At 40.6% G+C, this 26,985-nt stretch overlaps 2 protein-coding genes across 2 annotated transcripts in view; one reads left to right on the top strand and one right to left on the bottom strand.

Moving 5' to 3' along the window:
• The window catches only part of szt2 (SZT2 subunit of KICSTOR complex), a 97,523-nt gene that overhangs the window by 19,362 nt on the left and 51,176 nt on the right, over positions 1 to 26,985 (bottom strand). Inside the window, exons 51-57 of the mRNA XM_079650194.1 lie at positions 23,860 to 23,990; positions 22,919 to 22,966; positions 19,565 to 19,686; positions 17,333 to 17,518; positions 5,774 to 6,029; positions 5,609 to 5,688; positions 3,780 to 3,905 (exon numbers count right to left, since the gene is read on the bottom strand). Coding sequence (XP_079506320.1) covers positions 3,780 to 3,905; positions 5,609 to 5,688; positions 5,774 to 6,029; positions 17,333 to 17,518; positions 19,565 to 19,686; positions 22,919 to 22,966; positions 23,860 to 23,990 — 949 coding nt within the window. The remainder of the gene's footprint in view (positions 1 to 3,779; positions 3,906 to 5,608; positions 5,689 to 5,773; positions 6,030 to 17,332; positions 17,519 to 19,564; positions 19,687 to 22,918; positions 22,967 to 23,859; positions 23,991 to 26,985) is intronic.
• Positions 24,082 to 26,869, top strand: LOC307021103 (general transcription factor II-I repeat domain-containing protein 2B-like). The gene is made up of 2 exons (XM_079652916.1): positions 24,082 to 26,153; positions 26,277 to 26,869. Coding segments are annotated over exons 1-2 (1,971 nt in total). The 5' UTR covers positions 24,082 to 24,183; the 3' UTR covers positions 26,278 to 26,869.

The raw sequence follows: 26,985 nt of genomic DNA, 5'->3' as shown, positions 1-26,985 counted from the left end.
CGAGGACCGAGCATCGAGCGTCGAGGAGGCTCTCTGGAGGAACTCTAACCGAGGAGACACTGATGCAGCCTCCACGGCTCCTCCACGGATGCATTTCCGGGAACGGTGGAGGCGTGACACACGGCCGGACTTATCTCAGCTAATGACAGCTCTGCATGCATCCCTTGGATATTATTTTAGTAACTGCTTTCATCGCAACGCGATGTTTACAGTGAGAACAGCTGTGAGGCCCGTGCAGAAAGCAGAGCAGTGTGTAAAATATATATCACTCAGTATAACAGGCCTACATGACTTTCTGTATTTGTATGCTGTAGTTTAGTAGATATCTACAAACAAAGAGTCCATATTTTTCTAAGACCTTTTCTAATTTAGTGCTTCACATAATAAAAAGCACAATGGCTGTAGCCTGATTATGCTTTAGGAGCAGTAGGTGTGTGTGGTACAGTGTGTAGGTGTGTGTTGTACAGTGCGTAGATGTGGCGGACAGACGGGTCTCAGTTGGTTTGGTGTCATATGCTTACTTTTAATACTTGTACAACTTTTGTCCCGTAATTTCAATTCCCCATTTCAGCGACCAGAGAGAGGGGGGGGGGGGGGGGATATATCCAGTCTCTGATTGTGTTACGTTATTATAAGAGTGCTCTCATACTTGTTTGATTCTGAAATTGTATATATTTATATAAATATGTGTGTGTGTATATGTCCGCATCTGTAGCCTGTTATTGTCTCATTATACCGCACTGTCAATGAATTAAAAGTAATATAAGTTGTCATGAACACATCTGTCCATCAGACAGAGGGCTGCTGTGCCTCCTGTCATCATTAATGGACGTCTCTTTAAAATGACTGCTCAGAGGAGAGGAGTTCTCATTTCTCTAACCGCCTGCTGCTTCCACTCCTCTCTCCTCGGTTCCCCTCCTCAGTCCTCCGCTTACATCTCCTGTGGGCGGCACCAAGTCTCGAGGAAAGGAGTCGAGGAGGGGAAATTTGAGTATTGAGAAACCTCTCATATCTTCCTTTCTAAAAGGGTTAAATTAATAATCTTTTTTCTCACATTAATGATAAACCTGTGAGTTGGATGTAGAAAAGTCAGAATCAATATAGATGTTTTTTATTTTAAAGAAAATTCAGATTGAACATAGTAAAAAAACTGTAAATTATAGTGTCCGTCCAAACATTTCTTTTTACTTATAGTGAAAACTAACCTTGGATGATGGGATGGTTGACTAAAAGCTTTAGGAATCCAAAGTACAACATATAATAAGTACCCTGTATCAAGATTGATGCAAAACAAGTGACATTTGACCTTTTTAGAGAGATCTAGCAAATAAAACTCCACCTTTGAGGTGATTTGGGTGGAAATGGGGGTTTTACCGTTTTTCTGGAACCCATTAGTCGATTTTGGTGATTGACATCTCTTTCTGACCGTTAGAGCCAATAGAATCGAAGGGGAATCTCCCCACTCACACACGGTAAAACAAAAAGGTGGGGGCTTCGCGCACACAGTTTTGCACCAGAGTGAACCTATCTCTCGCTCTGACATCTGAAAACCAAAAAGCAGATTTATTGCTCATGGATTATCAGAAATCATTTCAAAGGGACACAGACACATTGGATTAACCTATGGATTAACTTCAGCAGCGTTTTTATCGTTTTAATGCTTTGAAGACTTGACCAGACATGGTCACAGGTGAGCCATGTTAGCGTTTTTAGCTACCTAGCGCCATATGTTTTGATGTCTGTTCTTGTTATTATCTCAGAGAGTTTGTATAATTGAGTGATAATGAGGGTACCCTTCGATTCTGTGTCACCTCACGATGTGAAACAATGGGTTGGATGTGCAGCAAAGATAAATAATAAGGTTTTGTGGGTGAATTTCGGTGCAGTCATCTGTTAGCATCTTTTGCCTGTTGCTAATTCAGAGGCTCAGCGTTAGCATTGTGTTTGTTTTTTTTAAAGAACAAATTAAAATGATCAGTTAGAGGAGTTTCTTCCCGTTACATGGATATAAAACATTCATAGTTTATTAAATGAACATGCCCTCAGACACTGTTTCCTGCAAGATGTTGCAGGAGGGCCCCGGTACCGGGGTCTCTCGGGCTTAACAGGTTAGAAAGCAAGGGTCCTAAGATGGAGCCTTGAGGAACCCCACATGTCATACTTGTAAGGGAAACTTCTGCAGCAATGGAGAGTCAGGACTCAGAGAGACACGGGATGAGCAGGAGTTCTGATGTCAAATACGGATCTTTAATACAAGTATCGGCCGGAGAAATTCACATCACAAGTCACACAGTCAGAGGTTCTGACTGCACGGGTGGGTTGCCATGTCAAATCTGCCCAGCCTCTCTCTCGATATACCTTTTAACTAGTTTACAGAGAGAATTTACATATTGGGGGAGGGTGCGTAAACACTGGGAACACTGCAGATATCCCCGATATCTGGAAATACTCAATGACCTGTCTGGGGAGCTTAGAAAGCCAACGTTCTCACAGTCGTAAAACCCTCTGTGACCGATAATAAAACTGAGAATAACATCACATGATTCCATTATCACATTCCTTACGGGAGATAACAGACTTAGGGTTTGTTGTAAATGTCAACAGGCAAAAAGGTTAAATATTTAGAAGTAAAGACAGAATGAATCCCTAACAATACTTGTCAATGCTGATGTGTAATTGCCTATAGAGACAAAGTTGTTTCTGTCCTTTAAGTAGGAATCAAACCAATTTAGGACTGTTGCCGAAAGTCCCACCCAGTTTTCCAGTTGGTCTAGTCATATATTGTGGTCAACAGTATCAAATGCAGCACTAAGATCTAATAATACCAACACTGAAGTTCTGCCACTGTCTGTGTTTAAATGGATGTTGTTTAAGACTTTAACAAGAGCAGTCTCAGTGCTGTGATTTGGTCGAAAGCCTGACTGGAACACATCAAAACCGTCAGTTAAAAACATGAAATGACTCAGCTGTTGAAAAACAACTTTTTCAATCATTTTTCCTAAAAAAGGGAGGTTTGATATTGGCCTATTATTATTTATTACGGATGCGTCTAGATTATGCTTTAATAAGATTGGTTTGATTACTGCAGTTTTGCAGGACCTGTGGAAATGTGTAAATTAACGGCCGTGATTAATCTGGAAACCTTAGAGTGCACATTACCAAGTTTGACCGAACTACCTCCCGTAATTCTAGCATAGAATTGCATGGCGTTCAAAAGGTTTACGATTTATTCAACTTAAAACAAAGTTTGTGTTGCTTGTAAATAGCGATTTGTAAAAAAGTATTTTAATATGTGGACTTTATTGTTCAATCATAAAACCACTTTCTATAGACACATCTTTTACTTCTTGTTGTCTTTGGGTCAAATTCGAAACTAACAAACTACAATCTTTGCAAAAAAATATTTGATCACGACTTTCATCGAATTATGTGTGTTTTATTTCAAATCAAAGCACGTGGTGGTATTACACATTTGAAATGGTTCAAAAACTAAATCCTGTCTCAACTTTGACATATACCAGTCCAGGGTAATTTAACAAGATATGGTCCTCTGATCTTAAGTATAGTCAAAATAAATAAATATTTTGCTCAAAAATAAGGTATCATGTTGTGTAAACGAGGTTTATTGACCATAAATGTCAAAAGAAAAGTATTGAGTGATGAGTTTGCATAAAGGAGGCTTTAAAGTGTGCCAAAAAAAGTAGCAAAGTTGAGGAATGTAGCTAACACAAAGGTTAAACAGTACACAACCTCCTCTCCGAGTCAGGCTGTAAACTTACCTTCACTGGAGGCTGAACAATCTGCTCCTCTTGGATCTGCTTCCTGAAGGTGGGGTCGAAGAGGAGGGGGGTGGCACAGTAGTGGACCAGCCTGGACGAGTGCTTCAGGGTCTCCAAATCTGCACCCTGCGGAGACATCCATGATAAGATAAGACGACGACCCCTCAGAGGTATTCTGATACACGAAAATGTAACTACTTTGCTTTCAAGATAAAGTCTACCAGGCTCTATACTTTAGCTCAGCAGTGTTCACGGGCAGCTTCCACATCAAAGATTCAGCAGATGGAATCCACACTGAGTGTACTGTATGAACTACATCGGGCTCGACTATCAGATCCTGACTTTGATGCAGTCTGATCACGTCATTAAGCTCATCCAGTGGCATGAAAATCAACCTAAAACCAATTTCCAGTGGACAAGCCTTTGGATCTGCATACCTTCAGATGAGCTCTGAGGGTGTTGAAATATCAAGTTGTAAATGTGTGCCACAATGTAACCTCTCTTGAGATGTCACTGTGGAAGACTGAAACCTTTTTAATCAGCCCTGGATATTCCCCACTTTGAAACATGGCAATGCTGAATGATTTCCCAGAGGAATGAAGAGTAATTGTGGCTCCTTAAAGCTTTAAAGTAGTGAGCGGCACCACTCCCCCAGGTTCTGTCAGGTCCAATTAGCCACACTTGATATTAGGCTACTTTCACCATGCAGGAAGTTAATACTCAATTCAGATTTACCGGTCAGATCCAATTTGTTGTGAGCATCTTCACATTGTGTTTCTTTTCATGTGTTCAATATGTAATACCATTTTGACTTCTTCACCTCTCTCAATGAAGTGAAAAGTACATTTAAATCTTTCATGCTCATGCATTAGATGATACATTTATTCCGCCTGCACTGCAAGTACAGTAAGTATAAAGACTAATACCAGGCTTAGAGAAGTAAACATGTTTCGGTGTTTGGCTTTTAAATGAACCGTTTTAAAAAGGGGCCATGTTTAATGTTACACTAAAGTTACAGCCTCCAGTGCTGCAGGAAACACACAGATGACAGGACCCCACGTGGAGATTATAAGAAAGATCCATTTTGACCGGCTCTGATTTTCATCAGATTTGTCAAATGTTTCTTATTCCTGCCCTGACTGACCAAATGACAGGAAATTAGACTGACAGGCATACACTCTATGTTTTGAAAGAGAACTCCACAAAAGGTTTTGTGGCTACAATGAAAAAGGATCAGAAGCAGCTTAGCTGTGTTGGTACTGCAGCCATGTTCTTCTGTGTCTTTTTCCAACTATTTTAAATATGTAAACAACCAACTAACACTACTTTATTGTTCTCATTCTCCTTCCTGGAATGAAGAACATTTACAAAAAAAAGTGATCGTGATTTTCCCACTGCTGGATACTACCAGAGTGTCTGTTTCCAATCGTCCTTATGACAAATTATACATTCGAGTGCACCAACTGTTCACAGGTTGCTTGCCTCAAAATAGACTTGTATCCTAGTTAGTATGACAAAACTGAAAACAAAAGTCAGATACTTGGCAACGGTGGGGAAGGTAACAACAAAAAGATGCTAATGAACCTCTGGTTAGATATGACAATTACCGAGAGTTATTTATGTATCTGCTCTCTATTAACTGTGTCCTATACATTCAATTATTTACTGATTTGTGGATTGTTTATTTGTGTATTTTAGTTTTTTAGAACTGTATTTCTTGTTGTTGTGTAACCATACTGTATATTTTCTTAAAATGCAAATAAAAAAAAAGGATAATAAACAAATTCCTACATGTGTATAGATATGTGCATGTGACTTGTGGTACTTACTGAAATGGGCATGTTGGACTGTGCCGACCTCTGCTGCCACGTCACAAAAAGGTTCTCTATCTTCATCTGCTTCTCCAGTTCTGTCAGCGCAAACACAGGAAACTGGGTTTGATGGGCTCATTGAACAAAAATGACATTCTTTTTATAAGAAGTAGCAGTAATAACCTCTCCGCTCAGCAACTTTGATTTCCAGGAGCTGGCTGCCATGTCGGGCCACCACATCCCCCTCCATCAGGGGCCGGATGGTGCACACGTCCCTCAGAGCCTCGTCGAAGGGAAGCAGCTCGGAGGGGAAGTGGAGCGGGGCGAGGCTCCGGACCGAGGGGCCCAGCCTGCCCTGCTCCTTACTGGGCAGGGGGGGGACCGCGCTGCGCAGCAACGCATCGGGCTCCATGGAGGGGCTCAGGAAGGGGTTGGGATCCTGGAGAAGACAAATAAGAAGAAGAAAAATAAATAAACAATCTGTGAAAAAATGACAAGGAACACTATTTGTATGACATGACAATAAATGCTAAACAAAGAGACAGCAAGGACAGACAAAAGGATGACCGCAGGTCAAGTAACTAAAGAAGCCAAAATTGGGTATTTTCAAATCGTCATGTACAGTAGTCAGATTGAAAGCATATTCCAAAAAGTGTTAGGAATATTAAATGATATCAATGACCAGCTTGACACCTCTGAAAACTTTTTGGATTAGCTCAAATGCATGAATGCTTGCAAAGTCAGCTACATAGGGCACAGAGCACAGAGCCCACACTGAGTCAAAGTCAGGACCCTACAGTATATGAATTATATTCCCTGCACTGCCTATCAGATTTAATTAGATTAAATAAACTTTATTGTTCCCAAATTGGGATTTTATTGCACAGTAGCCTGTTAACAAAAATGTAAATAAACAGTCAAAATATATAGGTTTCAACTGTAGGAAAAAAAAAATGTATAAATATATTACCTTAAGAATTAACAATATAAAATATATAGAATAGGTTAAAATACTCTATAATAGGCAAGTATTCTACCAACACATATAAACAAAGGATACAATATACACAATAAAGTCTGCTAAATACTTTCTGAAATAAAGATTTGACTACATTTATATAATTAATTGATCCCAAATTGGGATGTTTTTAAATAAATAAACAGTAAATATATACATAAACAGTATAAATAACTATATCTAAAGAGTATCTTAAGAAAGCACAATATAAAACATACAGAATAATTTAGAAAACGTCTAAAAACTTAGCAGTTATCAGCTAGACAGAGGGGAGGTGTTGTAGATTGTAGATAGGGGTATTGCTCTTGGAAGGAATGATATTCCTTTTCCGTGGTGTGCTAGGGTGGAAACACAAACACTAGGGACACTGGCAGGCTGAACAAGCTCGCGAGGAACGCTAGCTCTGTAGTTGGAGTACAACTGGATAATCTGGAGGAGGTGGCAGAGGGGAGGACGAGGAGGAAGCTCGACAGCATCCAGAGAACCCCTCCCACCCACTCCATGCAGAGCTAGTGAAGATGAGGAGTACGTTCAGCCAGACTTATCCCTCCACGACACAGCACCAAGGGCCTCGGACAGTCCTTTGTGCCTGGAGCCATCAGGCTGCACAACAAGGGGTCAATAATGTAAAAAAATAAAATCAATGGACATAAATATACACTGTTTCCACAACCCATGTTAATATATTAGTAGTAGGACGAATATGTTGATAGATATTTCACTATATGTACAGATGTCCATTTTCACTTTAACTCATTTCTTACTTCATAATTCATATGACCAAATATTTATATATGCTGACTGTTATTTTACTCATCTCCTATTTCAGAGTCTTTTATTATTATTATCATTTTATTTTTATTTTTTATTTTATTAATCTGTGTGAATCTGTGCTGTCCTGTTTTTTACGCTTACCCTGTTGCTGCTTGTACAACTGAATTTCCCCACGGGATTAATAAAGGTCCATCTTGTCTTATCTTATATACTGTATCAGTTCTCGTGACAGCGAGGCGGAATCAGTCTGTTGTAGGAGGAGCTCTCTGTCTGTCCAGTAGTTTGCGGAGAGGGAAGTTAGGATTATTCATAATGGATAACGTTTATGAGGGTCCTCTCCACCACAACTCCTACATTGACTGGTTTGCTGCTGATGGTGGTGCCAGCCTTCTTAATCAATACAAACTGTTACAGAACATTTGGTTAGGTATCTACCCTTCAACCCAGTCCATCACTTTCTCCTTTCACTTTCTCCTTCCCATGGCATAGGTCTGGGGCCTTGGGGTAATGCTGCTATCTCTCTTAAGGAGGAGCAGCTCTGGCTCTTTGTAGCTGCCAGGTCGTGACCAAGCACAGGCTGCTTATGAAGTACGAAATGAGTTAAAGTGAAAATGGACATATAGTGAAATATCTATCAACATATTTGGTCTACTACTAATATATTAACATGGGTTGTGGAAACATTGTATATTTATGCCCAGTGATTTTATTTTTTTACATTATTGACCCCTTGTTGTGCAGCCTGATGGCTACAGGCACAAAGGACTGTCCGAGACGCTTTGTGCTGTGTCGTGGAGGGATGAGTCTGTGGCTGAACCTTTATATATACAGTCTATGGGCTTGACGTACTCCTCATCTTCACTAGCTCTGCATGGAGTGGGTGGGGTTCTCTGGATGCTGTCGAGTTTCTTCCTCGTCCTCCCCTCTGCCACCTCCTCCAGATTGTCCAGTTGTACTCCAACTACAGAGCTAGCGTTCCTCGCGAGCTTGTTCAGCCTGCCAGTGTCCCTATTGTTTGTGTTTCCACCCCAGCACACCACGGAATAGGAATATCATTCCTGCCAAGAGCAATACCCCTATCTACAATCTACAACACCTCTGTCTAGCAGATAACTGCTAAGTTTTTAGACGTTTTCTAAATGATTCTGTATGTTTTATATTGTGCTTTCTTAAGATACTCTTTAGATATAGTTATTTATACTGTTTATATATATATTTACAGTTTATTTATTTAAAAACATCCCAATTTGGGATAAATTAATTATATAAATAGCGAGATAGCTTATTGTTTGTGGACATCTGGGAGTCCTTCTTATCGGGTGCGCAGGTCCCACTGGTGTACATTCTTTGCCATGGACGACAGTTTTAGTTCGATTTAGTGCCTTGTTTGTTAAGTCTTGTTAATGAAGAATGTTGATTATACACTCTGAACTAGTTCAAACCTCTTCAGAATTGGTCGGGCAACCGCTGTGTCAACTCGTCGTGGCTGCAGCACATGTCTTCTCCGGCCCCAACTTCAGAATAAACCTTCAGTGTTTGACATTAGGTTCCAACTCTCCCCGTGTCTCTCTGTATTTCGACTCCATTGCTCCAGAATGTTCCATTACACAAAGTAAAGTAACGTGCAAGGGCCACAACAGAAAACATCTCGCTTGAAGCAAGACGTTGGAGATCTTCTCCCAACATCTTGGAGGAGATCTCGATCACTAGAGGATCTCAGCTCCTCAGGAAATAGTTGGCTCATCGCCTTCCTTTATACATCATTAATATTGATCTTAAAGAGCAGCTTACAGGTTAAAGACACCTGTGAATAAATGTGTAGGAAAATGATGAATACACTAGATTTTCCCAAAAATATACAGAAATATACACTACAGTGACATCTGGCGTCGTTTTTGTAAGACATTTTCACTTCCGCATAAAAAAGCCTTGGCACGTGACCTCCCGCGTGTAACGTAACATGGGGGAAACAAGGGGGAGAGCGGCCGGTGTAACGTATTAATAAACATGGATCCCAATGCTAGTTTCGACACAGAAGAAGTTGAACATGAATATTCGAATGCATATGATGGACCACAACCTTATAATTATGAGCCTGCTAGGCGTCCAAGAGACCAGGAGCAGCCAAGGATTAGAAGAAATAACGGCCATCGGAGAGAAATTGAGCTGTGGTGTGAGGAGAACCAGTGGAGAACTGGGCAGCTATCTTGGTGAGTGACCGGCGTTAGCTACAGAATGTTAGCTAACGTCACATCACAACATTGTGAAGTCAGCTATATCAGGCTATAACTAAAGTAGCATTGATAATATAGTAACGTTACTGGCAGGACTGTTGATACTGATCCATAACAGAAACTAATGCGCAAGTATCAGCCGTATCTCGCGTTACCTAATGCAACTCCACACTACGGTGCTGTGTACCGGAGGGGAGACGGCTGATACTTGACGATCTGGCGGAGAAAGGTTGTGTAGCCTCCGTTGATAGGCCGTAGTAAATGGCTTGATGGAAAGCAGGTGTGTAGTCGGGGAGGGTGCACAGCTGATTGCAGCAGGTGAGTGGAGGTTGAGCCGGGAGCCAGGAGTGACAGCCACCACGCACACACAAACAACACAGACAGGGGGAAACAAACAAACACAAAGGAGACAGCTGGAGCAGTACAGCCACCACAGCACTACCTAATGCAACTCCACACTACGTCTTACGGTGCCGTGTACCGGAGGGGAGAGAGAGAGAGAGCAGCGAAGGGGGGGGGGGGGGGAGAGAGATGTAATACGGTTTCCTGATAAAGCTGTGGAGAGTTTGTGCTGCAGGGAGGTGGATACACAACGCACCCAGGAACGAACGCTAGCTCCGGTCCTTTTTTACTGTGGACTCGATGTCCTGACAGGCTGGTATTTGTGCAACCTGCACAAACACAATACTGCACCATGATTACAAATGGTGAAATACAATGTAAAACTACAGAAAAATACCAGCTCACTAAAACACAACCGCTCAACTCAACGCAACTACTAACTATACCCGCGGTCAGAAAGCGGAGATGTTTACCCTTTGTGATGTAATATGACGCGTTTGATGTATGACCTTAAAAAAAGCCGTTTTTAAGAGCAGAGCTCAAAATTGCTCCTTTCCCTCTGAATTCCTGCCCTTATGTCTCGTAAAACATATCAAATCCTACATTCACTTTTTTAATTGTAATTTTCAAGCAAGTTAAAGCATAAATGTAGAAAAAAAACAACATGCAAGATGCTCTTTAATACTATCAGATTTCAAAGCGTTGATGCTGGGCCTTGGTTGCTGTTGAGAGGAACTTTTGGGTGGGTTAGTTCAGCGGAGCGGGGGGACACAGATGCCCCGGCAGTGTGCAGCAGGGCTCAAGGCTGAGGGGGTCAAACTGCGCACTGGTGCTCCCTCTGCTTCTCATCAGGGCCGTGACAGATGAAGCTCTGTTAGGCATATTTTCTGCTGCTCTGACTCTGCCTTCTGTCCGGACTCATTAGTGATGCGGCGATGAAGCGCGGGGCCATCGGAGGGAACGGAAAAGTTGGGTTTCTTTCTATTCTTTGAGCTTGTTTTGTAATTGGGCGAAGTGGGAAAGCTAAAAGGGCATTGGGTGTCTTATTTGCTGTAAAATGCTACTGCTGCATGGTCCACACAACAATGCAGGAGCAAAACAATGAATTTGACTATTTCTTCTGTATTTTTTAACTGTTCTCCTTTTATACTTAACACAATGCATGCTCTATGTCATCCTTGCCTTATTGGCCTGCAAGGTGACCTGCTGGGCCCGATTAACCCAAACACCCAACTGAGCATGTTCTTGTTATGCTGGGACACTAGCTGGACAAATAGCATATGATTAAACACAAATTCAATTTAGGAATAAGTATCACTAAAAAAAAGTAATCACTCAGTGCCTTTTGCATTCTTCACTGCTGCACACACACACAGTCTGTGCTACACACACACACAGTCTGTGCAGGGAAAGCTGCCACTGTCATTATCATACCAGGTGATATTCTTTTTTTGATGACAAACCACTCTATGAACCCGGCCTTTCCAGGACTTACTTTGTCTGGTGGGTAATTCAGTCTTATTTAAAAATCTTCATTAAAATAATGATTTTCCCACATTCAGTATATCAAGATGATAGCATTGACATGATATGAGACTAGATTACATTTCTGATATGGTAATAGCATAAGTATAGGCCGCATTACAGAAGATATGTAGTTTCTGAACTGCTATTCCCAGCTGTTCTATCATTTGCTTTTATTCAACTAACTAATGATAATTTACCAAAGAAATGTCACTTTGGAATGTAATTATTAGTCAACCCGACAATAATGTTGCAATTCCCGTATCTAAATATTTGATTAGAACAATCAGGATGTTTGATTTTCTCCATATCACCCAGTCCTTCATTCAGTTTGATATGTGCGCCGTTGTTATAAGGAAACATTTTCATAAAAGCTTCCTTTCAGCGCTATTGGAGCTCAATCCTTGCTTTTTAAATGTCACTTTTATTTTTTTAATGATTAAATTGTAACATTTAATGCGATAATATCCAGCTCAAAGTGACTTTAAATTAGAAAGATCAATGAAATGTGGCACACCATATATTTTTTAGGCAGCACAGAACTTTGTTACAACTGCAATGATTGTGACAGTAAAATATAATGTAGATGTCCTTATGATAATCATAATGCTGTATTATTTGAAATGCTATTATATCCCTGCAGATGTAGCAGTGTGTCTGTGCCACCTGGTTTTAATGGGTTGTTTCAGACACAGTGAAGGCCAATCACTGAGATAAACCCGCAGCCCAGCAGGTTATACCTTATATATTTGTCTATTTCTGCAATGGCAGATTTTGAGGAAAGGAAGAAAATGTTGTGAATGTGGTTACCATAACTGCAATTTCAAAGCCTGTAAAACCTCAAGCCTACTGTTAAAAGTCTAAATTCTTCACGATCATATAAATGCAGGTGCTCCCATGGTGTTTTCCTGTGGAAGTCTCTCTGCACCACCAGAGGGAACAGGAAGGTGGATATGACAGCTGACTCATAGTGTGAGTGTGGAGGAGAGCGGGAGTATGAGTGTAAAGACAGACGGGTTGTTAAATATGCTTAGAAAACACTTTTGTCACTGGAAGCATACTGGAGAAAAAATTATCTGAGCTCGAGGTGTTCATCAAAGTGAAACGGCAGGAAATACAGCGGGGGCAAGAATCAAGAATAATAAGAATGCTGAGTCACATCATGGCTGAGAAATCTTGTTTTGGTTTCTGCTGCCAAGTCCATCATTGGAATATTGATCTGCAGCTCTCAATATTAAATACATGCTGAGACACTCAAAACAGAAAATAAGCTGAAAAAAGACTAAACACCATGACAGCTGACAGGAATAAGGATGGAGTTTAGTGACAGCTTTTACACTGAATGACAACTGGAAAATAGTTTCTACTGGAATTGATTCAATATCTATTTTAAGATGTAGTACATTTCATAAAAATGCTGGCTTTAGTGTAAGTGTATTGTTTTAATCAGGACTGTAGAACTGGAGTACATTTTCTTCTGAAGTCGTGGAATTGTTTTGGGCTCCTGCATCATTGGACTTGGGCTTGGTAGCATGTAACGCAAATTAGTTAGTTTTATTTGCCAGTAATCTTTTGGGGAATTTGCATTATTTGCTTTTATACCTATGGAGGATTTGTATTGAACAGACACCGTTGACAAAAAATATATATATTCTACTTCTTTTTCCCCTTCTTCACAGTTTAAGCAGGTTTGTGATTCTTTGAACTTAACTCAGCTTATTGATAGTCCCACTAGAATAAACCCTGCCAAACCCAATAACGATACCCTTATAGATGTCATTCTAACAAATGCAGCTCATAAGTATGTGTCTGTTGGTGTTTTTCCTAATGATATCAGTGACCATTGCACTATTGCTTGTGTTAGGAGCATTAAGTTGTAGGCACTGCTTCAAACACTTCTCTGAGCAGGCTTTCCTACACGATCTGGCGGAGGTTAAATGGCACTTCATAGCGTTAATTCCATCTTTCGATGTTGCCGTCCAATTTTTTATTGATCACTTTTTATCGATTATTAATAGACATGCCCCCCTTAAAAAATTCAGAGTTAAGAATAGAAACACTCCATGGTTTTCTAGAGAACTATCTGATCTAATTCATGATCGAAATAAGCAATGGTCCTTAGCTAGAAAGTCTAACACTACTGATGACTGGCTTCTTTTTCGTGTCCTCAGAAATAAATGTCCAGCCCTTATTAAAAAAGCTAAAGCTGATTACTATCTGAACCTAACCACTGATTGTTTTAATGACCATTCTAAATTCTGGAAAACAATTAAATCACTTGAGAACAAGAAGGTTTCTAGTTTCCCACAAAAAATGAAGGTCAGTGATTATTTTATTTCAGATTCAGATGGTATGTCTAATGCTTTCAATGCTCACTTCAAAAAGGCTGGTCGTATTTTTGATGAGCAAAGTCATGACTCTCTGCTTGGTCGTACTCACAGCCCTAGTCTAGAGATGAACTCCCCTGTTTTTGATTTAGCTTATTTCTCGGTCTCTGAAGTCTTACAGGGTTTGCACTCAATTGATCCAAAAAAGAACGACCCGTTCTTTTTAAAAATTGAAGCTCAGATTATAGCACAACCAGTAACTGATATTTGTAATCTCTCCCTGTCCACTCACACACTGCCAGCTGTGTGGAAGCAAGCTCTGGTATCGCCCCTCTTGAAAGCTGGTGATCCCACGGAGTTGAATAACTATCGTCCTATCTCAAATCTTTCTGTGTTATCAAAGATTCTTGAGTCCCTAGTTTCTACCCTATGCAATCTGGATTCAGATCAAAGCACAGTACTGTGACTGCCAGTCTGAAAGTCTTACACACTATTAAGGCTGCTTTGGATAACAAATCTGTTTGTGTTGCATTGTTTATTGACCTAGCCAAAGCATTTGACACTGTAGATCACCACATTCTGTCTAATGTTATGTTGGTGTCTCGTTTCGGTCATAACGCCATTTGCTGGTTTCAGAGTTATCTAACGGACAGTACTCAATAAGTCAGGTTGGGTAGTACTGTCTCTGACCCTGTCACCTTGGAGAAGGGAGTGGAGAAGGGAGTTCCACAGGGCTCTATTTTGGGGCCCTTGCTCTTTTTATTATATGTAAACAATATTTGTAATCAGATGCAATTTTCTACCTATCATATGTATGCTGATGACACTATTGTATATTCATGTGCTCCTTCTCTGGATATGGCCGTTTCCAATCTGATTTTATCACACTGCAGCATGCGCTTCTTGATTCCAAACTGCTATTGAACAGTAAGAAAAACCAAAGCAATGCTTTTTGCTCCAAAGTCAGCGTCCTCTTGCCTCTCCATTGACACCCTTGATGGCGTCTCTGTTGAGTTTGTCGATAACTACAAAGATCTGGGCTTTTGGTTGGACAGTAATCTGAACTTCAAACACCATATTGAAGTTCTCACAAAGAAATTGAAATTCACTCTTGGCTTCCCTTTCAGACTTAAAGAGCCTCTGACAGCCTCCCAACCACTGTTGTGCAATGAAATATTGGGCCACTAGTAATCTCGAACAGTCATCTTAAAAAAGAAGGTGCGATACCGTTCCGATAAATATCAATAATTTCGACCATCGCAGGGAAATTCCTTCGACTCATTTTGAAGTTTTGGGGGAAGCCGGAAGTGACGTCAATGCGGGAATGCTTCGCTGTGCGGCGAGAGAGCCAAACACGGACAAAGTGTGTTGTCATGCGTAGAAATGGTGAATTACTGAGTTTAGGCACGTTAATAACATTTTAATGAAGTTGACTACAGTATATTCATATTTTTCAGTGCTTTCATGTCAATTCGGCGAACATAAACATAAATGATCGCGGTGAAGATGATGATTAAATTAGGGTTCAAAATCGTTAGTGCGAGCTGCTGAATTTCCTCCCGTCGGATGTGATATAAAAACAAATCGATCATTTTTGTAGTTGTAAACTCAAGTGGACGAAACTACATTTATTAGTGATTTCATGTCAATTCGGCGAACATATGATACATTAAATGATCTTGAGGATGATGATTTAAAAATCGTTTGTTTGAGCCGGTCTGCATTTCCTGATGAAAAAACAAACCGATGCTTTTTGTAGCTGTAGTACACCAACTTGGATTAAACGTGTGTTTTTTTTTACCACAATGTTGGGGAAATGAATGGATAAAATGTACGGATTATGATTATTATGATTATTCCCACTCCGATCGGGACACTAGGTCCACCGTTTCCCCGCAGCGAGGCTCCCCCCGTTGACAGTTTACGTGGGCTGGGCTGGGTGCAGTGGTGGACTGGCCATCGGGACGAATCCCGATGGGCCGGTACCGAAGTGGGCCAGTCGGATAAGTCACTAGCACATCCCCAACTCCCCCCGTTGACAATTTACCGAAGTACCGCCCATATTGACGCACCTAATTCCTAAACTTCTAACAGATAAAACCTAAACCGATCCTTCAGCCTTATATGAGCTCTCAGACACGTTCAAAATTAAACTGTCATCGCTGTCTGAGCTTGCTGATGTGTGCGCCATCGTGCGTTTGCATGCAGATGCTGGGATCCTGAACGGTGCAGCTGGAGCGCTTGGTCCGTAATGACGTCACACATAATTTGGCGGGATTTGAAGAATCCCCGAGAAGATCCAGAAACTGGTCAACATTGAAGGGGAGATTAATGGTTATCAAAGTACAAATATCCAAAATCAGTTCAGTAACGGTTTTCAAGGGGACAATATTTACTCAAATTGATGGGTTTGGATGATGGGGGAAACTTGTGTCACAGGCTCTTTAAATGTTGTTTTTCAACTTTTTCCCATAAAAGGTTGGTCTCTGGCTTATTCCTGTCCCAGCTGGACTACGGTGACACAATCTATAGATTTCCCTGTCCCACTGTTTTGGCCACACTTGACCCACTCTACCATGCTGAACTGCGTTATATATATATTTACTATGCGTAGGATGCAGCACTGGTTTTTATTAATGTATAAAGCCATTTAGGTAAGCTTCCACTCTACATATGTGCCAGATTTGCTCCAGTTTGTGAGTCTTACAACCTCAGATCCAGTGTCTGGATATGGTTCCAGGTACCTGCTGTGCGGACTCAGGCTGGAAAAAGCAGTATTTTTTTATTATGGTCCTTGGTCTTGGAATGACCTTCAATCAAACCTAAAACTGAGGGCACTTGTCTCAATAGCATGTTTTAAATTGAAGTCGTCTGAAGTCCTTACCACCAGCTGCTCTTGCAGTAATAAGTAGTGCCTTTCTTACTGTCCTAATGTGCACAATGTAGTGACTGCTTTTCGTCTTTTGTTTTCTTAGTTATGTTCTCTGTATTTTATATGTCTGTGTTATGTGTAATAATGTGTAACGTTGCTGCCTTCTTGGCCAGGTCAGCGTTTTAAATGAGATTTTATCTCAATGCTTTATATCTGGTTAAATTAAGGTCAAATAAAAATGAAATGATAAAGCACAATATGCCTTCTTCTCTCCTTTTCTCATATTCCACTTCTTTTTCCCCTTCTTCTCTTTGTCTTTTTTCTTTAATTGAGATATTTATATATCTTGATTTTTTATTATGTGAAAGTATTGCTTATGTTTATTCATTTTATCCACCGAAAACATAATATAATCACTTTATAATTACATAATAATAATAATAAAGACAAATGGAATATCTGCCTGGAATTGGACTAACCGGGATGTATTCCAGTGCTTCAAACCCATAATAGTCTCCCATTTTTTAAAACTAGGGCCATTTTCACTCAGTATCAGCAATAGGAATAACCAATATTTTTAAGAAACAAATAAATGCTAACTAACTGAATTAGTCTATTGTTCTACATGTTCCCTCTGCTCTGTGTCTCTACCTGCTTGTAGTCCAGCTCGTGGATGGGTGCGTCAGAGAAGCAGTAGTGATGGAAGAGGCCCATCTTCTGGTTGAGCAGGCAGTGCACCACATGCGCCCGGGCGTTCTGCCACCTCACCAGGCGGAGCAGCTCACGGTTCAGAGAGGAGCCCAGGTCCACAGACCAGTTATAGCTGTACAGAGTCACCTGAGGCAAAGAGGGCAACTATATGATTCCATCACATACATAATATGTCACATATGCACATCTGTGGCTTTTAAATCTCAGGGAGGACAAGTGGTAAGAGAGTGAAAACCATCCTAAAATAGTAACGGATTCATTAAAAAAATCTATTAATTAGCTAGTATTGGCTTTGTAACACTTGTGTACGATAACACTGATCATGACAATCAACATATTCTGTGCAATAACTGCTATATGCAATATAACCTTTATTTAAACTTGATACTTATGGCTGTTAGTTCAATAGTTGTAGATGTTCACTTGTTTTTTACCATGGATTTGTACTTATTTAATTGTATTTACTAGTGCTTGACTATTTAATCAATGTTACTCTACTGTTTGTATTTGTTTCCAATTATCTGCACTGTACCTTTGTTGTCATTTGGGATCAAAGGAAAACATCTCAAACACATGTGTCAAAACCTGGACAAATATGTACACTAGAGATGTTAAGATTCACCGATTCGCATCGGTGCACCGGCATAAACGTTCAAGATGCGAGTGCACCGGTTGAAAGAGTGCACATCGGCTACAGTTTGGGTTGAACCGGGTTGAACTCGCGATGCATCGATTGCGTAGCGTCTTTGCATCGGTAAAAAAACGATTCATTCATATAAAATCCCCTCATCTTGTCAACGCTCAGCAGAGACGATCTTTGATATTTGCTTCGCCACTACGGAGAACGAGAGTCTCAGTTATCAACACACACGGAAGTTGAGGAGAAAGAGAACCACAGCGCACCGAAAAATACCTACAAATCAAACGTTTGGCAACACTTCGGATTGTTCAAGAAAGACGGTGTAATAGTCATTTATGCTATATAGTTGACCGCAGGTCATGGAGAGTAATAAGGTATCCGTAGACCTTTGTATGAGGTATCTTTATTACTTAACAGGTCTACAGCCATGATACATAGATCCGTCCTAGATGCGGACTTGCATACACACACTATCACTCCGCAGCCGCACCCCATCAGTAACGTCCTGATGGTATATGTGCGCGGCACTATTACTACAGACGGTCAACTTGAAAAATCACTCGCAAATTGTTAACGATGCCGAGCCGCTTTAAAGTACACAAGTAGTACGAGGAACTTAGCGACGCACATAAAGAGGCGACGTGGGGTCTGCGGCTGAAAAGAGAAACCTGAAAGTGAGACATATGAGTTAAATCACTCAGTGAGGTGTTCTGTCAGAGAGAGGTGTTTAGCTTACAGCAGCCTGTGACGGCCAATAATAATTTAAATGTCTTCCTTACTGTAAGCAGTTATGAAATACCTGTTTGTGAAAGGTTATTTGTTTTCTTTATTGTTCAGATAGAAACCACTGCTTTCTGCTCACTGGTGAGTTAGCCTCTGAGTGTTAAGCACATCAGGCTGGCAGCTGTATGGGCATTGCTCTATGGTAGCTGTTATTTGCACATTGTTAATCATGAGCAATGCATCCTTACATTGTTTAACTGTGAGGTGTTATACAATTGTACTCTGGAGAGCTTTTAAAGGTAACAAAATAAACGGCATGATGGGACGTGCAGTACCAAATATGTAAAGCACTTTTTTGTTAATGTAAGATTTGCTGCATATAAGGAATAAAACAAAAATCCTCTGTCGTACCATATTGAAGTATCATTATTTTTGCATCATGTTGAATCGCATCGTATCGCCCCGAATCGCATAATGTTGAATCAAATCGTATCGAACTGTATCGCAACAGGGGTGAATTGTATCGTATCGCATCACCTGGTGTTTCAAAGGTATCGTTAATGTATCGTATCGTGGCAACGTATCGAGATGCGCATCGCATCGCCTCAGTGATGGAGATGTACATCCCTAATGTACACACATGCTGATTTACTCCTGAATCTAAGTGAGATATTTTTTTTAATGGACATGAGGGGCAGTGTAATTCAGGGATCAGAGATGTATTCACAGCTCAATCAATCAGGATCTTTTGTTAGTAAGAACTCTTGTCTGGAGGCACATTCACAGCACTAAGACTTCCATATCCCAACCTTTTTGTCCACAATGCAGATGAAGAGGAACCTCTGGCGGGGGGCCAGTCCTGCCCCGGCCTGGCTGGGGCTGAACCCATCGCTGTGCTCCAGAGCCTCGAAGCGCTGGAAGCCTTTATGAGCTGTGAGGAACAGACAGTTAAGTCGTTTATGAGCTAATTCCTATCCATTCATATATATACCTAAATTAATCAATTAGAGTGTCAATTGCTTAATTAAATGCAATCGTGGTAATAATAATAATAATAATACTACTACTAATAATAATAATAATAATAATAATAATAATCTGTGATTAATGATGATTGAAATAATAGGGTTTGGTTGTATTTTTGGGCGGAGATAAAATAAATACATGTATTGTGTTGTTATATAGAAGTGCATGTAAAACTGGTAGGAGAAATCAGAGGTTTTTTTCTTTATTATAACAAGGTTTGTGAATTAAGGGCATGAAGACAGTTTTTGGACACAATCACAGAGAGCCGCTGTGATTGCTCTCTGTATCGTGGGTGCTACACAGGGCATATGCTAAGACATAAGAAACTAGTTGGCACATGCAATTTATTGTAAAAATCTGTGCTGTAATTACAGGAGGAAGTTGCGGTCAAACTTGGTAGTGTGATTCATTTGCATTTGTTTTATTATGTTAAGGTTCCAGATTAGATTTCATGCATTTTCATATCAGAATGTCCTTTTCCTGTGGACATTTTAAGTAAGTCTTTGGTCACATATATCACCAAGCATCAGATCCTTTGCGCAAATATATAGACTGCCTGAGTGTTCTCTGGTGTGCCAGGTAAAGGAGATAGTAAGTGGGAGTCATACATAAATAACCTGAATCTGAGCCTAAGATTGTTCTGACTTAGATTTGAGGAGTCATTGGAATGAATCATCTTTCGAAAAAGAAGCTTACTGCAGGCATTGTTTGGGATGTAGTGACAGAGAGTGGCTGTGATCAGAATGGATGGTGAGAGACAAGGTGACTGCACACTGCTATTGTTCATCTTCTGTTTCTCCTTGGCCAAGTCTTTTGATTAAATATTCAGTTTGTCAGACATCATATCAGTCTGCAGCTCTCTTGTTTTCCAAAGGAACTCAGTGAAACGGCACAGCAGTATGAATCAAAAGCAGACAGAAGACCGACTCCTACTGACTGTCGGCATCTGTTCTAACTAAAGTGGAGGATAACAGGCACTGGGCAGCCCCTTACCATGGCTTTAAAAACACATGAACTGGGGAACTGCCCATAGGCCACATTAATTGAATGAGGCTTCACTGAGAGGCTTCCACAGTTAGGCTTGACCCATCATTAAAAATGTTGGGTTGCGTAACGTAACCTGGGTTCATTGCTGATAGAGTGAGGCAATTCCAACACATTCAAAAAGTTAGAAAATGAAGAGTAAACTGGAAACTGGAAAGTTAGTATTTGTCTTTAATATTTTCCACATTCAAGTAACAATATGCTGTGCAGTTAGGAAGGAAATGATGACGGTGTGCTTAGCTTCTGGCCTTAAGTTCTGCCTGCCTGATCTCGGATGTGTGCTTCTGAGTTCAGACCGGGCTTCTACTGAGCCTTTTGACTATTTATTAATGCACTTGAACAACAATAAAAGTGCAATTGATTTATAAGCCAGTAATTGTAATAAAATGTGTCAATATACCTTTTATTTAATGTTTTTATGTTATCTATTTTCCTTTGTATTGTGTTTCAAATAAACATATTGGACTCACTGATGTCTGTCTGTGCAGGTTATGTTGGCACGGCTCTTTTCATACATTTATGGGCTTATGAAAGAGGTGTTTTAGATTCTTTCTTCTAATATGATCTTGGTCTGTGTTCAGAAGCAGTTGCCTTTAAACGATGGCATTTTATCTTGCCAAAATGTACTTAAGTTAGCTCAAAAAGAGACAATATCTAAGCTTGGCACTTTACCAATTTCAGTGACGGTACTCTATCATTTGTACCCAAATTGCCGTTGCACTAGCTTGTGAGTGAAATGCTGGCAGTGTGATGCTGTTGTTGATGTCTGGCAGAGCCCTACAGTCAGAGGGCAGGAGAGGCGGTCATTGCCATACCAGGTTATGTTTGTTTTTTCTCTCTTCTACCATTTTTGTTTCACTTTAGTTGGGCAAGGTTTACCCACATAAACCTCTAGAAATCTCCCTCTCTTTATCTACTACTAAACATTGCTTAGCGCCTCGTACCTTGATGCACACATATCGGGTCCTATGTCATGTGTTTCATGTATAATTAAGACCCATCTTTTAACTTGAATTGTATTAGTCTTGTATTAATCGCAAAGCTATGTGATATAGATATGTTTCCAATCGGAGTGGAGAGGGGAAGTATTTTTATTTCTATGTACCGTAATTTTCTGACTATAAGCCGCGCCTTTTTTCCCATTTTTCGACCCTGCGGCTTATATAACGGTGCGGTTAATCTATGGATTTGTACAGCTAACGGCCACTAGGGGGCCTCCTAAATCTATGGATTTTACAGGTTACAGTCCACCACCTTTAACTCTATGGGCTCTATGGCCGGTCCACGCCCCCCACCTTTAAGCGGCGGTCTCCAGCAGGAAAAGCTGGAGGCCGGAAAAGAGTGAGACAGGTAGCGCGCAAAAGTAAAAGTGGAACCGAGAGTGGTACGAGAGACAGAACGAGAGCAAGACAGACAGACATTACGAGAGCGAGACAGTTTGTCCCCGTACCACTGGTTGAAAACCACTGCTGTAGATCACTGCCGGTACGTGCGCTGGGAGCGCACCGTTTAAGTTTGAAAGTTGAAAAGTTTGTGTGTCTGAAACGCTATGTGATACAGTACAGTTTACACAGTACATGTTCTGTAGCTACTATTGCACTAAATGGTAACACTTGAATACGTTATGCAAATATGCAACTTGTTTGTTGAAATGTTAATAAATGGGAGCTTCCTCAAACAGCCATCTCTTTCCCGACAATCCCCTCTGTGCACAAACCCTTACATATGGTAATTAAACATTAAAACACCTGCGGCTTATAGTCCAGTGCGGCTTATATATGTACACATCATTCAATTTAGCTGCTGCGGCTTATATTCAGGTGCGCCTTATAGTCTGAAAATTACGGTATTATTTATGTGTTTGGTATGAGTGCTAAATAAATTAAGTTTGATGTGATTTTTAGTTTGATGTAAAAAGGTTGGAAGCGTCTTTAAGATTGAAATCTAATTGCACTGTGTCCCCTTTAAAGATGTGTTGTATACATATATTTAATAAATCAATCAAACATGTATATTAAGCACTGCCATTCCTTCAAACAACAATATCAAACATCTCCTCAGCATTGATGATCTAACCTGAAAGGCAAACTTACGTGTGAACCTATTTAGCACTGCGATGTTTTCCTCATCTGAACAGTCTTCTGTAGGCAAACAGAGATGGAACAAACAGCAAGGCAAGGACAGTGAAGCACACGGCACATGGACACAAACTGATGTAAGCACACACTTTGCAAATCACACAGAAGTGTTAGACGTCTGCTAGCATGGACAAAGAAACACAGAAACAAAGAGAAGCAGCAAGGAGTGCATGTTGAAAGCTTCGACACAAAACATGCTCAGACTAGTGATGTTTAAAAAAGAACAAACAAATCTCTTTGGAGAAATCGCTCAGCTGGTCCACCTTAAAAGTCAGACCACCTTAAACTGTAGTTGTTGTCGCTGCTAGCATCGGGACCTGATGTGGGGCAATACTAAAATATCTAGAATACATTTGCCCAGTTATATCTATTAAGATTCTGATCTAATTCTTCTCATAATGTATATTCTACTGTATAGCCGACAAAGATTTAAATACGCCACTTTGCACAAACCTGAAAACCTACATCTTATTTTATTTATTATTATTACCTCATTCAAATTCCATTTCAATCGAATTGAACAAATATTGTCCATGTAACTGCAGCTATTATTCAACTAAAGTAGAACATTTTTCCAATGTATAATTTTCTCCCCAGATCATTTTTCATTATGTTCCAACTTATTATACATTTCACGTAACTTGTTTTAAACGTGGTAAAAGCGGAAAAAAAACACATACATTTTGTAATAACCTGAGTAAAAAAGTGTGAATAGCCTCAACTGAATAATTGTTATAAGAATGAGTTTGTGAATAAGTTGTGCAGAATGCCAGAGGTATTTTTAAATTAAAATACCTGCAGGCAGAGCACAATCTTCTACTTCTACTTTGTGGTCAAGGAATTGTTTCTGTGTTAAGAAAAAAACAAGCTATAGAAACACTGGCATTGGCCTTTACCTTGCTCTGTGCTGCAGTGCCACTGGTGGAAGTTGCGGCCAATGAGAATGAAGCTCCTTGTAGCGTCTGGAGGCTGGCTTAGGGTCTGGACAAGAGGACAGGGGACAAACATTTCCCCAGATGCTGGACACCTAGAAATGAAAGAAACAAATCAAATATACATATTACTACTCAGGTTTGTATATAAGAATAAAGGGTTATAAGATAATACGAGATCCAGACGTGTCAAACTCAAGGCCCGCGGGCCAAATGTGGCCCGCCACGTCATTTTATGTGGCCCGCGAGAGCTTAATAGGTCTGATTGTCTAAAAATAAATAAGTCAAATGCGTGCAGTGACCAAAAACTACATTTCCCACAATACATGCCGATTATGTTACCCGCGAAGTGACGGCATCCCGCCACTAGACTGCAGTGTTTCCACATCGATGCGATTTTCCCAACAAGTGGAATTGAGAAATACAAATAATGATCCCAAAATGTCCAGGAAGAGAAAAATTGATGCAGATGGAAGGGTGTTTCAAGAAAGATGGGAAGGCGAATACATGTTTGTGCTTCAAGGAGAAAAACCGGTATGTCTTTTGTGTTATGAGGCGGTGGCGGTTGTCAAAGAGTACAATCTATGTCGGCATTTTGAGACCAAACACGGAGGTAAGTATGCCAAATTTAGCCATCAAGAAAAACAACAAATTGCCCAAGAATTAAAAGGCAAACTGCGATCGCAGCAGAATGTGTTCGCGAAAGCCACAACCAAAAACAATGCGGCAGTGAAAGCTAGCTTTGTTGTGGCTGAAGAAATCGCCCGCGCTTCAAAGTCTTTTTCAGAGGGAGCGTTTTTGAAGCAGTGCATGCTGAAGGTCTGTGAGCAGGTGTGTCCCGACCAGATACAGACTTTTAAAAATGTCAGTTTATCAAGAAACACCATCGCGGACCGAGTTAAGGAACTAGCAGGAAACCTGGCAACACAGCTGGCCGAAGAGACACGCAGCTACATAGCTTTTTCATTAGCTGTTGATGAAAGCACAGACAACACGGATACAGCGCAGCTATCTATTTTTATTAGAGGCGTGAAGTCGGACCTCTCTGTCACTGAGGAGCTGTTGGATGTGGCTGCCATGCATGGGACCACAACGGGACGGGACATTTTTGATGCGGTGGAGAAGTCCGTCAGTAAAAACGCATTGCCCTGGGAAAACTTGGTGGGATTAACTACAGACGGTGCACCTGCAATGTGTGGAAGAAAAGTGGGCTTGGTTGGACTAATGAAGGAGAAAATGCAAGAAAGTAACTGTCACACGCCTCTGATAACGTATCATTGCATTATCCATCAAGAAGCCTTGTGCGGGAAGGTGCTGGGGATGGATGATATAGTGACCACGGTCATGAAGACAGTGAACTTCATTCGGGCGCGTGGCCTGAATCATCGTCAGTTCCAGCTGTTCTTGCAGGAGATGGGCTCGGAGCACGGAGACGTGCCGTACCATACAGAAGTAAGGTGGCTGAGTAGGAGCAAAGTCCTCAAACGATTTTTTGAGCTTAGGGAAGACATTGCTCTTTTCATGCAGAGTAAAGGAAAACCCTTGTCTGAACTGTCAGATCCAAACTGGCTGTGTGACTTTGCTATGTTGTGTGACATAACCGAACATCTCGCCCAACTGAATCAGAAGCTGCAGGGACGCAAACAAGTCATCACGCAGATGTCCGACACGATCACGGCTTTCCAGCGTAAACTTGACCTATGGATGTGCCAAGTGAAACAGGACAATCTTGCCCACTTTCCTGTTTGTCAGAGCATCTCAGCCTCATGTCCCGGTACTTTCTCATGTGCTCAGTTAGCTACCAAACTGAGCCTGTTGATGAATGAGTTTGATCGGCGCTTCTCTGACTTCAGAGCACAGCACTCTGGATTTGCCATCTTTGCTAGTCCTTTCACCACCGACGTGTGCACTGCACCCCAACACCTTCAGATGGAGTTAATAGAGCTTCAAAGCGATAGTGGCCTGAGAGCAAAGTTCCAGGATGTTACAATCCAGGACTTTTACCGTCTACTGCCCCCTGCTTTCATGCCACAGCTTCGACTTCATGCTGCCCGTGTTCTGTCTATTTTTGGGAGCACCTATCTGTGCGAACAGATGTTTTCAATAATGAATCTAAACAAAAACAAGCACAGATCACGCATCACTGACGACAACCTCCACGCTGTTCTACGGATTGCTACAGCACAGGACCTAAAACCAGACATTGACACACTGGCCACGGAAAAACGGTGTCAGACATCTGGTCAGAAAACACATTGGTAAGCATTTGAAAAACCCTAATAATATATAATAAAATGCAATTCAACTAAGAAGAACAATAGTTAAACTATGTGCAATGTAATGATTGTGTTTGCATTTTGTTTTGTGTTTGTTATTTACAGAACATGATCAATGGATGAGGATGGTGGAGAGGGGATCCACATGGTGTGTTCAAGGACAGGCAGCATCTCCTCATCAAAAACTAACCTAAAAACTTGACCAATATAGTTGTGGACTGAGACAACCCTTATTTTGTTATTTTGAGTTTATTACATATACTACTTTATATGTGTAGCAATGTATTTAGTGTTTGCAGGTTTTATGTGTTTCTGCAAACAAATGTTTACTGTAATCAAACCATCTCTCATGAGTTGGATGTATGCCCCCTGCAAGGCTGTGTGCAGCCATTTGCTTTTGTAAAATGCTACATCTGTCACACATGTTCTTAGCAGCTCACAATTGTGGTTTTACAGTTATTTGTTATTTCAAGTTTTGAACAAAGTTAATGTCATAACTTGTGTTTGATGTTATTTTTCTTTATTCACTTGGATAGTTTGATCGTTGATTGATGGAGTAATATGGGTTTCATAACCTGACAAATTAAAAGGATTTATGTTATAATAACAGAGCAACAAGCAAACATATTTTTTACATCTATGCAAATATATATGTAATATTTGTAACTTGAATAAGTAATAAATTCAGAGTTATTTAACATTAAGGAGTAATTACATTTATTTTACATTGCATTTAGTTACATTGCATTTAGTTACATTTATAAGTTACATCTGGCCCTTTGAGGGCAACGATTATGCTGATGTGGCCCTCGGT

This window comes from Notothenia rossii (assembly GCF_949606895.1).
Source record: "Notothenia rossii genome assembly, chromosome: 1".
Taxonomy (NCBI): Eukaryota; Metazoa; Chordata; class Actinopteri; order Perciformes; family Nototheniidae; genus Notothenia; species Notothenia rossii.
Note: the sequence above shows the minus strand (reverse complement) of the source record. Positions and strands in the feature narration are given on the sequence as shown.